Source organism: Microtus oregoni, unplaced genomic scaffold (genome assembly GCF_018167655.1).
Source record: "Microtus oregoni isolate MIOR12 unplaced genomic scaffold, Mior012 000018F_ref0000195, whole genome shotgun sequence".
NCBI classification, from domain to species: Eukaryota; Metazoa; Chordata; class Mammalia; order Rodentia; family Cricetidae; genus Microtus; species Microtus oregoni.
Window position 1 is genome coordinate 39,745,090 of NW_024543077.1, and position 12,964 is coordinate 39,758,053.

At 46.6% G+C, this 12,964-nt stretch overlaps 1 protein-coding gene across 4 annotated transcripts in view; it reads left to right on the forward strand.

Moving 5' to 3' along the window:
- LOC121458930 (CASP8 and FADD-like apoptosis regulator) overlaps window positions 1-12,964 on the forward strand; it is a 45,873-nt gene that overhangs the window by 13,499 nt on the left and 19,410 nt on the right. For 3 of the 4 annotated variants that reach the window (XM_041668354.1, XM_041668356.1, XM_041668355.1), the window contains exons 2-5: window positions 5,522-5,948; window positions 8,066-8,171; window positions 9,789-9,924; window positions 10,482-10,567. In XM_041668354.1, coding sequence (XP_041524288.1) covers window positions 5,653-5,948; window positions 8,066-8,171; window positions 9,789-9,924; window positions 10,482-10,567 — 624 coding nt within the window. In that variant the 5' untranslated portion in view covers window positions 5,522-5,652. Of the gene's footprint in view, window positions 1-5,521; window positions 5,949-8,065; window positions 8,172-9,788; window positions 9,925-10,481; window positions 10,797-12,964 lie in introns of those variants that run through there. The other variant, XM_041668358.1, reaches the window with a different exon arrangement.

Here is a 12,964-nt window from a genome sequence, read left to right on the forward strand (position 1 = left end):
TTTCACCTGAAGAAGGGGAATTCCTTTAGGAATTTTGAAAAGACCCAGTTGCCTTTGCTGCCTGCCATAGAAGCTGTAAGGTTTGAAACAGGGTCGGGGTTAAGCAACAGGATGTTGATCAATCAGGGTTGGGAATTTGTAGAGCAGGTAGGAATCAGAGCTTGGGCAACCCTGTGTGCTCTCAGGAGCGAGGAGAGAGTGACCGTCCTGTCTGAGAGGGGCGTGGAGCTCTGGATGGAGTCCCCAGAGGTGGGCTTGGCTGCTGATGGCCATGTTGAGCCTTTGTATTGAGCTTTAAAGACTGGTCTAGAATGTGGCTCCATTGTAGAGTGTGGCCAGCATGCCCGAAGTTCTGGCTTCAGTCACCAGCCCTGCTTAAAACCAGGCTTGGTGCTGGGTCTAGTGGTTCACACCTTTAATGCCAGCACTTGGGAGGCAGAGGCAGGCAAGGCCAGCCTGGTCTATCTAGTGAGTGAGATCTAGGGAGGAACTACGTAGTGAGACCCCCGTCTCAAAAACAAAGAAACGAACCACCAAAACAAGCAAAATCCCAGGTGTAGTGGCCTGACCCTGTAATCCCAGCAGCTTCAAAAACATCCTGGGATACAAGAGACTCTTGTTTCAAAAGAAATAAAACAAACAAACAAAAAGACTCCTACAGCTACCCTCAAAGTCCATGCTGTCCTCTGAACCAGTAAAGTCTGCCCTGTCCTTTCGGGAAGGTTTTAGGCATCCTCGTTCTAAGGTCTCTCTGTCTACATACATACAAAGGAACTGGAGTGACAGCTGGTTGTGAGCCACCGTGTGGGTGCCAGGAATAGAACCCAGGTCCTCTGAAAGGGCAGACAGCGCTCTTAGCCTCTGAGCCATCTCGCCAGCCCCGGGAGCTAATATTTTTATTACTCTGAATCTTCCTACTCATGAATAAAGGATGGCTCTCCACTTATCTGGGTCTTCGGTAATGTCTTTTTAATAATGCATGTTTTGTTCCATTAAGGTCTTGCATAGCTTTTGTGTGGGTCATTCCTACAGGTTATCTGTGTGTTGTGATAATATACAGTGATTAGTACTATCGTTTTTAAGCTGCTTTCTTTTGGACCCGCTATAATTTCTCCTAATTTCTTACACCGGCTGTGCATTTGAGGAGGTTATTTCTGTGCTTCATTCTGCATCTCTATGGACACTGTAGCAAGAGTTTTGTTTTGTTTTCAGATTAACCAGCACCTTGTTTTATTTGAGATATGGATGACCCTGGAACTTGGCTGCCCAGTGAGCCCAGCCATCCCGCTGCCTCTGTGTCCTTGGCACTGGGATCACACGTGTGCAACAACACAGATACAGAGCCTCAGAGGAGGGAGGGCAATTTACCTCACGCGATAGTCTCTGGCATGGAGCATTTAAGTTAGGAGACATTATTACATCACAGAAAGACTCAGTTTGGGAACTGAAAATTTAGGAGGTTTCTTGGACTCAGTGCTGTGGTATGGGAGAGATGCATCATCCTTGACCTCACAGAGATGGGAGATTGTTGGATGTTTAACAGCATCCTAGCCTCTGTCCAGCGGATCCCAGAGCTACTACTGGGGGATGATGACCCAAAGCAGATATCATCTAATGACTTTTGGGGGGCAAGCTTGCTGTGCACGAGGCTATGGAGCTGGCCTGTAGAACTGCAGAAAAACCCTTATCTCCTGCAACCCCCTGAGCACACTCATGTAGACTCTCAGGTGCAGGCCCCGAGGATTTGCATTCTGCTTTGTCTATTGTGGTGGTTTTAATTGTTAAAGGGTTGTGTATGTGCACAGCATGCGTGCAGTGTCCAAGGAAGTCAGAAGAGGGCACTAGACTCCTTGGGAACTGGAGTTATGAAGGGCTGTAAATTGCATTGTGAGTTCTGGGAGCCAAACCCCCAGGCTTCTGCAAGAGGAACAAGGGCCCTTTATTTATACTTGCACTTATTGTATATAGTTTTTCTTATATTAGTTATAGCCTTCTTTTTATTTTAGACAAAAGTGGAAAATATAGTGATACATTATTTGTGTTTTAATAAATAATGTTAGAAGAGAGAGACCACTTGTTGGTTCCTGGCTGCCCTGCTAGCTCAGACCAGAAATAATCACACAGAAACTATATTAATGAAATCACTGCTTGGCCCATTAGCTCTAACTTCTTATTGGCTAACTCTTACATCTTAATTTAACCCATTTCTATTAATCTGTGTATCACCACATGGCTGTGGCTTTCCGGCTAAAGTTCTGACTGGCATCTCTCTCCAGTGGCTTCATGGCTTCTCTCTGACTCTGCCCTCTTTCTCCCAGCATACAGCCTAGCTTTCCCCACCTACTTCTGTTCTTCCCTGCCATAGGCTCAAAGCAGTTCTTTATTCATTAATCAATAAAAGCAACACATAGACAGAAGGATCCCCGCACCAAAACAAAGCTTTCCTGAAGATCAGAGGTCAAAGATAAGACTCTAGAGACCAGGGAGTGGTAGCACACATCTTTAATCCCAGGACTCTGGAGGCAAGCCAGCTTCAAGGCCACCCTGGGCTATGCAAGATTGAATCTGTCTAAAAGAGAAACAGACTTCACACAAAGGTGATCCCACGCCTTTAATCAGAGCACTAGGGAGGTGGAGACAGGAGCGATATGGCTGGGTGAAGAGAGGAATACAAAGGGGAAGAGACAGGAACTCAGTGAAGCTCCCCCTTTGGTCTGGAGATTTTGTAGCCATAAAAGGTCCTATTCTCTTTGGATGTATACCTTGCTCAGCCTAGATATAGTAGGGAGGGCCTTGGACCTTCCACAAAGCAATGTGCCTTACCCTCTCTGAGGTTTGGATGGGGGTGGGAGGATGTATGAAGGGATTGAGAGGAGGGGAGGGAGTGGGAACTTGGATTGGTATTTTTAAAAAATCTAATAAATTAAAAAAAAGTCTTTCTAGTGGCTGGCTGCTTTGCTTTTCTGATCTTCAGGTTGAACCCCAATATCTGAGTCTGGGTTTTTATTATTTGTGCTACATTTGATTGTAATTTTGCTCATGCTAACTGATACATGAGTTTGCCTTCAGCAAGAGAGAATTACTTCTCCAGCTGGAGATAATGGTGCAGCCCTATAACCTCAGGACTCTGGAGGCTGAGTCAGGAGAATTGCCATGAGTTTGAGGCTAGCCTCAGCTTTTATAGTGAGTTTCAGGCTAGCCTGTGCCACATAGCTGTAGGAGGATAAGACCTATACATGGCAAGGTCCTGTTTGCAGAAAAAGAAAGAAAGAAATCCTCTCATTTAGGAAGGGGACCTTCTGCGGGGCGTTTTGCATTTCTGCTGAAGGCCTTCTTGACTTCTTGGGGAATTTTCTTATGCTAATTTCTTGGCCTGGGCTTAACAGAAAAAAAAAACAATAAAATAGTGATTATTTAGATTATAGTTCAGCCTCTTCTTTCTGTGCTTTTCTCTGTCAAGTGCCCAATCCCAGCAGCCACAAGAACTGCCTGTGCTGTGCCCCAGCTTCCAGGCTTGGAGGGTTGCTGCTTCTTAGTGGCCTGGCTCTGTCTGGGAATCTGTGTTCTCCTCCTGATAAGTTCCTAGCAGCTGTTGCCCCTGAGTAACTGGGATTTGGCTGCCAAATTGTCGTGTCCCCCATTCCCCCGTGCCCCCCCCCCCCCCGTTCCAACCTCACCCCTCCTCCCGTCCGTGTCCGTCCCCCTCACCCCGTGTCCCCTGCCTCCGTCAGCACAGAGGCTTGTGAGCATCATGACCGGCAGAAGGCACCATGGGCCTGATAGTGGGAGAAGATGACCTGGACAGATATTGCTGTGTTAACTCTGGTGGCCGCGTTTCATTTGCGGCTTTCTTGGCAAGCAGGATTAAGCAGTTTCTGTTTACTAGTTTTGCTCAGTCCTTTTTCAAGTATGTCTGGACAGTTTGAACTTTTCTTGCTCTTAGGTTTAATGGTCTCGTATTTTATTTTTCCCTTACTTATTTCTTGTTGGACACACAAACGTTTTAGAGGTTAAGCCTAGGATAGCATTCAATAAGAATATTACATTTCTCGTGAACCGAGGAGAAAGAGAACTTCCTCGGCCTTCTTGTTACAGAAAGTAGCAGTTAGGTTAAAGCTTTGTCCTCCCAGGAGATGGCTTGCAGGCTTCTGACATCTGAGACTCACACAATTAGTCACTGAGACTTTTTGAGAAAAGTCTTCCGAGCACAGCTTTTTCTATGTAGGGTGATGGTTTTAGTCAGTTCTATTTCTTTATTTATAAATAATCCTATTTAAGTTGTTCGGATAAATGGATATTGAGATTGGCGTAGCCTCACCAATCTTAGATGAATACTTAAATATCATCATACAAAATGGGTGAAGCCATCATCGTCTAAGAGTTAGATGTTTCTCTTTTTTTTTCCATTGAGTTCAGAGGGCTTTTTTGTTTTGTTTTGTTTTGTTTTGTTACTCAGAGACAAGGTCTCCAGTATAAGGGCTGGCAAGATGGCTCAGTGGGTAAAGGTGCTTGCTGCCAAGGGGGATGGTCTGAATTCGATCCCTGGACCCCCATAATAGGAGAGAACTCTGACTCTTTAAAGTTATCCTGTGGCCTCCAGTTGCAGGTGGAATGCCCACAAGTCCCTCCCCTGTATAGACAAACAAGCAAGCAAACAATTGTATTTTAAAAGTCAAAACCAAAAAATTTATAGTCCAAATCTGAAAACTGCTCGGTTCTGACGGAAGAAATCGACGGTTACGAAATCGTGCCTTGAGCCGGGCACTCAGACCTGTGGGCCCCCCAGGTCTTCCGTCCACTCCCATGATGCCATTGAGAATTTTGGTGGTCTTTGCTGCCAGGGAGCAGGTATACCGAGGGTCGGGAGACCTGGCACGTTCCTGGGACACAAGGTCCGAGGACCTGGTGTAAACTCAGGAAGCGCTTCGCCCAGCCCCTCTGGAGGGTCCTGTGGGCGAGGCTGCGGGCGAGCCTCAGCTGTGAGTGCCGGGTGTGTGGGAAACTGTAGGAGAGCAACTGAGGAGGGACAAGGGACGCAGGAAAGGACAGAAACCTCATTTATTTGGTGAGGACCCTGCAGGGAGGCTCCTCTTTGCCAAAATCTGCTTTAGTTAAGAACACATGGGAGGGGCTAAGGAGTGGGCGTGGGTGGCAACTCCTCAAATCAGCTGCTTAGTCATCGGACTTTTCTCTTCCCCTGACCTCTCTCGTGGTAACTTTAGTCATTAGCTTCCTAGCTAGTGATTTCCCCTACCCTGCTTTTCATTCTGATGAAACCATGTGGGAATTTTTGGAGGTAATTTTGCCTTTGATGTCATTTTCTTGAATTTCTGGGTTTTCTTCAGTGTCTTTTGGCTTTTCGCTCAGTTTTTGACTCTGTCTGCTGAGGCTCTCTTTCTCCTGACTTAAAGGGGTGAACTGGATCCCCTTGCTTACAGAGACCCAGTAAGGAAGGGAGAGCCTGAACTTCAGCTCTTAGGCAAAGGGATCCGGCAGGATTAAAAGTGTCCTCTCACCGCAGCGTGCCTCTCCTGCAAGAGCCGGGAAAGAAATGAAGAAAGGCCTCCAAAATGAAGTTGCTGACTCGCGGTGCGCGGAGCCCTGCTAAGTGGATAGACGCTGGATGAGACCCTGGCTGCTGATTTCTGGAACATGGCCCTGTACCCCGTGTCTGCTGAGGTCATCCACCAGGTGGAAGAGTCCCTGGACGACGAGGAGAAGGAAACGATGCTTTTCTTATGTAGAGATGTGGCTGAGAACCTGGCTCCACCTAATGTCAGGGAGCTTCTGGGCACCTTAAGTGAGAGAGGCCAGCTCTCCTTGGCTACCTTGGCTGAACTGCTCTACAGAGTGAGGCGCTTCGACCTGCTTAAGAAGATATTGAAGACGGACAAAGCGGCTGTGGAGGCCCACCTCCGCAGAAACCCTCACCTTGTTTCTGATTATAGGTAACTCCTGAGCTCTGAACCAGGCTGCACACGGGGGAGGGAGCCAGGCTGTCTAGAAGGTGTGGGCTGTGAGAATAGCATCACTCTGCTTCCTTCTGATCCAACTATCCGCCGATAGATACCACTTTATGGCGCGGAACGCTCTGGATTTCTGTTTGTTGGTTGGCTTTGTGTTTTTCAGAAGCCCCTTATAGCTCAGGTTAGCTTGGAACTTCCTGTGTAGTCCAGGCTGGGCCTCCAACCCATAGCAATCCTCCTGCCTCGGGTGTGGGCTCACAGTTTGTTTGAATTCAATAAAACACGAGCTGCTTACCGGGTAAGCAACTGGGGAAAAGATCATCATGGAAGTGGAAGGGACAGATAGTCTGTGTGTGCCAGACTGACAAGAGGAAGAAAGGAGAAACAGTGTAGCTTTTCTTGCCAGTCCCCAGTAGCGTGGGAGCTGCGGTGCTTTGGGAAATTCTGGTACTGAGAAATAAAGTAGCAAGAGTGAGTAACCTCCCTACTGCCAGAGCTGTGGCCCTTTCTAACTCTTCCTCTGCCTGGGCAGCCAGCCAAGTAAATGCCTCAGGGTGGGTTCCCTTCCCATAGTCTTGCCTCTCTGCCTCAGAGGGGGCCAAGGGGGACCTTTCTTCAAGGAACTGCCTTCCACCCCCTTCTGGTTAAACTAGGACGACCATCTATGTCCCTAAATCGGAGAGCCTCAGGGGACTTCCTTCCCCATATGAGGGAGCCTCTGGAAGGGTTGTGTTTTCTGAAGCAAGAAGGAGACCTTGTTCCTTTAAATTGCTTCCTGTTCCTCCAGGCTGCTAGTTCTGTTGATTGTGTAATATGTATTTGAAGATGTTTATTTTTATTATCATGAAAAGTACTGAAAAGAGCTAGAGGCAGCGCGGGCTTTGTAAAGTGCTGCGAGGTGTTGGAAGGGCTGTGTTAAACCTCGGACCAGTTACAGCCCACCCAGGCTGAGCCAGTTACTAACTTTACAAAGTAAAGAATAATATAGCCCAGCTAGTTGTGCCTGGTGACGAAGACCTGAAATCCCAGCTACTCAGGAAATGGAAGCAGGAAGGTTCAAGACCAGCCTGAGTGACTTAATAATGAATCCTTTCTGAAAAGGTGTGTGTGGGGGGGGCTTGTGTGTTGAGCAATAGCAGTAGGCCCTTGCTTAGGGTGTGTTTGGTTCTGAGTTCAGCCCCAGCACCACAGACAGTGACAGAGCTCCACAAGTTTCTCTTTGGATAGTGTACCAAGTGGCTTTCTGTGTGAGATGCTTGGGGTTATAGTTATTCACCCGTCTGCTCAGCTCGGCAGCCTTCACCAGGGCCTAGCTAAACTCAGGGCCAAGAAGAATCCCAAAGAATATGAGGGAGTCTCCCTGGGCAAGTCACCTTCTACACAGGTGTTCTGACAGAGTGTGGTGGCTACCCCAGCCAGAGCAGAGGTGAACGCATTGGGAGGGGTTTTCCAGATCAGACCTTGGTGGTCAGAAGCTCCATGGTGGACGTCTTTTAACTTTCAAGGGTGGGCCAGAGATGTCAGAGCTGTTTCTTTGCTTTAGAGAATCCTGAGACTCAAAGTGTGGTTCTTAGACCAGTGGTCAACAGAGAGGGCCAGGCCACTCTGAATTTGGTCTTTCCTGTTACTCATCTCTTTGGTCTCACTATGACTTCTGGGAACCAAGGGGTTTTTTCAGGGAAGTCTATTCACACAGTTGTTTTCGGAGCTGCCGGTTAGAAAGGGAAGTACTGTGTCCTACTGCAAACAAAGGAAAGGCTTGGTGTGGTGCACGCCTAGAATTCCAGCACCTGGGAGGGAGGCAGAGACAGGAGGATGGGTGCAGTCTGAGGCCAGTCTCTGTCCAGGGAGAGCTAAGATAGTCAGGACTACACAGCCAGAGCCATCTCTAAAAACCAAGCCAAACAAAAAACAGAAAATGAGTTTTCCTTTTGAATTTTCTTATAGTTTCTTGGGGGATATTTCTATCAAGGCTTCTTGTTTTATAGAGTTGGGGGCATTTTCTGTGGGACAACAATTAGTCAAGTTGTTGGCCTTGGTGAGGGATGGGCTCTTGGATTTTTGTCTGGGTTTACTAAAGAAACTTTTGGGATTTACAGGGTGCTGATGATGGAGATTGGCGAGAATCTGGATAAATCTGACGTGTCCTCGTTAATTTTCCTTATGAGAGATTACACAGGCCGAGGCAAGGGAGCCAAGGACAAGGTGAGTTGTGTTCTCTTGGTGCTCATTCCGAAGAGCTGTCAGAAGTAGGGCTCTGGGGCCTGGAGAGGTGGCTCAGAGGTTAAGAGCACTGGTTGCTCTTCCGGAGGTCCTGAGTTCAATTCCCAGCAACCACATGGTGGCTCACAGCCATCTGTAATGAGGTCTGGTGCCCTCTTCTGTCGTGCAGACAGAACACTGCACACATACATAAACCTTAAAGAAAGAAAGAATGAAAGAATTCAGAAAGAAAGAATTCAGGACTACACAGCAAGAGCCATCTCTAAAAACCAAACCAAACAAAAAACAGAAAATGAGTTTTCCTTTTGAATTTTCTTATAGTTTCTTGGGGGATAGTTCTATCAAGGCTTCCTGTTGTGGTATGGAGAGAGAGGGAAGTGGGCAGCCTGCTGCCATGTTCCCAGGAGCTTTCTCTGATAGTTTTTCTGTGACCCTGGTAGCAAGAGAATGGGTTTTTAACTGAGAGGGAATTAGGTTGGGACTCTTTCCTCCTGTGGCCCTGGGAGTTTCTTTTATGCTTAGATTTGGTCCTGGTTTTTGTAAAAGTCACCAACCTGGCTGGCTTCAATGTCAGTTCTCTGATTTGACAGCCCTCTTCCAAGCGAGAACATCCCGTCTTCTTGTGTGGAGTAGAGACCTGGCTTGCCGTAAAGGGCTTGGCTTGCTGGTCCACTCTCATTTGCTGGCCCTCGGCTGTTTTACTCCCCTCAGTGGCTGTGGGTGGAGGTGGTTTGCGGTGTGTGTGGGAAGTGACGAGGATAGAGATGTCTGACCGTTTTAGAGTTGTCGGGGGTTGTGGGAAGGGTGTTTGAACTCCTGACACGGTTAACCTGAGGATGGGCCAAGAAGAATCTCCAACTTTGGGGGTGATAATAAGTGTTCCAACTGGCTTCCCTGCCTTTTAGAATTCCCTCAGGCTCCTTGATTATAGAAAAACAGGAAGACATCATGTTCCAACATCAAATGAAGAAAGTGAAAGCTGGGAGTTTTTTGGGGGGATTTCCCTAATCAACGCCTTCCATTTATATGTAATTAATTAGGCTTCTTGTCTTTGTAAAATAATGATTAACGGTTAAATAACCAAATGTTAACCGTGAGCAAATATAAAATCCAAAGCCATGCCCGCTTTTGAAATCGTGAAATCACCCAGCTGCTTCAGGGTGAATGAGTAGAGGGCCCCACTCTTTCTGGGAACCATCTCTTGAGTCAGGATGGCCTAGAATGTCCAGGATGGATGAAGACAGTTTAAAATGGCATTATGAAGATTTCCCATATCAACCTTTTCCTTAGCTACCCCCTCCCCCCCCACACACACTCTCTGGGAAGCTCTTATGGTGTGTGGTGCTGAGGATCAAACCCAGGGTGTCATACATGCAAGGCAAGCTCACTCTGCCACCTGGGCTACAGCCCTAGCCCCCATTTCTTTGAGTTAAATTCAGGAGGGTGATTGGTTCTGAGCAGAACTGTCACCAAGGGTTACCGGAAGGTCCCGTCTTGCCACCTTTTCCTGATATTATGACCACCAGGTGGCCTAGAGTTTGCACTTCGGACGTGTTAGCTCCACTCATGATGTGTGTTTCTTGTTGGTGATTCTCTTAGAGTTTCTTGGACCTGGTGATTGAACTGGAGAAACTGAATCTTGTTGCTGCAGATCAACTGAACTTACTAGAAAAAAGCCTGAAGAGCATCCACAGGATAGATCTGAAGACCAAAATCCAGAAGTACGCGCAGTCGGGTAAGAAATTTTGGTGTCTCAGTGATCTTCAATGCACAGGAGGAACGGTTGGTGGAGAGATGTCACCTGTTGGATGCCTGGCTGAAATGGAACCCAAGCATCCCAGCCCCCTCTAGCCTACACCAAGAGGTCATAGTCCTTTGTAGCCTTCTCATCCCAATATCCCAACCCCACTGGTAGATCTCCTACCTCTGAAAATTGCCACTAAGCAGGTCTTACCATTCTGTTCTTTTTTTTTTTTTTTTTTTTTTTTGGTTTTTCGAGGCAGGGTTTCTCTGTGGCTTTGGAGCCTGTCCTGGAACTAGCTCTGTAGACCAGGCTGGTCTCGAACTCACAGAGATCTGCCTGCCTCTGCCTCCCGAGTGCTGGGATTAAAAGCGTGTGCCACCACCGCCCGGCAAGTCATTCTTACTGGTGGACAGAAGTCATCTGAGCGGATGCTTCCAATTCAGATGGTTCAGGTTTAAGGTATTTTAAAAGATTGGCTGGGATCTGAGGGACTGTAGAAGACTCATTTGACAGTTCATGAATCTTAGCGCCTCTCTCTGTCTTTACAGGCCAAGGAGCAGGATCAAATTACGTGAATTCTCTCCAGGCTTCTCTTCCAAACTTGAGCATCAAGGAGCCTTCATATAACTCAAGGGTGAGTCTGGAGCCGGTGTATGGACTGACAGCATGAACCCGCTTCAGAGGAGTCATAAAAGTGTGCAACTTCTTATGATTATAAACTTTAAAGTGCTCAGCTGGTGGGCAGTGGCGGTGCGCACCTTTAATCCCAGAGCTTGGGAGGCAGAGACAGGCGGATCTTTGTGAGTTTGAGACTAGTGTGGTGCATTCCAGTATAACCAGGGCTGCACGGAGCTGTCTCAAAATACCAAAAAAAAAAAAAAAAGCTGCAGAGATGGCTCAGCAGTTAAGAGCACTGGCTGCTCTTCCAGAGGTCCTGAGTTTAAGTCCCAGCAACCACATGGTGGCTCACAACCATCTGTATCGGGATCTGATTCCCTCTTCTGGTGTGCATGAAGATGGGTCACTCATGTACATTAAATAAATATTAAAAAAAAAAAGAGTAAAAAGGCCTGGTGGTGGTGGCACATGCCTTTAATCCCAGCACTCGGGAGGCAGAGGCAGGCGGATCTCTGTGAGTTCAAGGCCAGCCTGGACTACAAGAGCTAGTTCCAGGACAGGAACGAAAAGCTACGGAGAAACCCTGTCTCGAAAATCCAAAAAAAAAAAAAAAAAGAGTAAAAAGAAAATAAAAAAGTGTTTAATAATATATTTGGGGAGTTTAATGAATATGTAACAAGAAAGTATCTTACGTGTCACGTGTCTGTTACATGGGTATGACTAATATTAATATTTTGGGTGCTTTCTTTTAGTCTTATTTTTATGTGCATTAGCAAATGTATCTATTTATACAGTTGGATATTTTTTCACTGTTTGTTTTTTTTGAAGATTCTCTTTTAAAATAAAAATAGATAGGATGTACCTGTAGAAAGAAAAGCTGCAGCGTCCCCCAAAGAGATCTTAAAATTGTGATTTCTCCCTCCTCCGTACACTCACGTCCCAGTTACCCTCTGTTAAGGCGACTCTTCTTGACCGGTCTCTTGACCATGTAGAGATTGTCTACACACATACAGTAGACAAGGGGTAGCACGCCTTGCCATTCCTCTGAACACAGAATTCTTAGACATGGTACCACACGGTTCATATGAGATCACACATGTAACCCAGTCTGGTCTGGAGTCCACTGGTTAGCCCAGGCTAGCATTGAAGAGCAAGGACCCTCTCCTTGCTTCAGCCTCCTAAGTGCTAACATTGTAGGCCCATCCTACCAGGAGGGCTCATAGCTTCCGTTTTCTACACGCACCACCATGTATTTATTTAGTTCTTTCTTTCCGATGTGCAGATTGCCTCTGTTCTTGTGTTGTGACAAACATGGCTGCAAAATAAATATCCTGATTCTCACCTCTTTGTGCATTTTCTTTTTTAAAAAAATTAATTTAAAACACATTTTTCCTTTTTATTTTCTGTTTACTGTATGCATGTGTGCCTGTGTGAGTTTTTGTACACCCGTGCGTGTTCAGGAGCCCAGTGGAGTCAGAAAAGGGCAGCAAATCCCCTAAAACCGGAGTTGCAGGCAGTTCTGAGCCACCATGTGGGTGCTGGGAATTGAACTCAGGACCTCTGGAAGAGCAGCCAGTGCTCTTAACCTCTGAGCCATCTCTAGAGCCTTTCGCCTTTTTACTGAGCGTGCCTTAATAATTTAAAAATTGGCAAACTTTTCTTTAATGAGTGACAGAACAGATTTCCCTTTCTAGTTAATGATCGTAAGTGTCTTGTGGTCACGTGTGGTTGTGTTCTGAGGAGCACAGTTCATTTTGTGCTTATCCCCTGGTTAATCTTCTATCACGAGAAGAAACCTTGGTATAATATGAACCCAACCCCCCCTTAAAGTTATGCGGACTTCGGGGTGGATACTTAGACTCAAGTTAAGTTTTGCGGTTGAATTATAAACACTTCTATGAGTGTCTATCATGATAACATCCCTCCCAGTTTATAAACAGTTTCTGGGAGGACACTAGCTCTAGGAGGTACCACTGAGCAACAGACTGGCTGCTAAGGATTGCACTGCCCCACCCACTAACTGAACGATAAGGACATGTATGTCTAAACCACAGTGACTGTGTATTTGTACCTCCTACAGAGCCGGCCAGGATCGGCCTCTTCTCATCCCACAATCTCCTGATCTATCTATAAACCACACTCATCTCATTGCTTAGGTACAGTTTTTAATTTGTCCCTCTAGTCTCCGATAGACGACTAAGTCACAGACAGCTGGATTTAGGATTTTCTGAGCTCTCTCTCTCCCACTACCTTTTGTTATAACTTACACTAACATTCTTAGTTAAAATCCTTCTATGTTTTCACGACTGTGTTTCTATCCTGCCAATGCAGGCGAGCATCGTCCCTGTCCATGTAGCCTGCTTGGGACCCAACATGCTCTGCGCCTCATCTCGCTTTACGCTTGCTGTGTCTG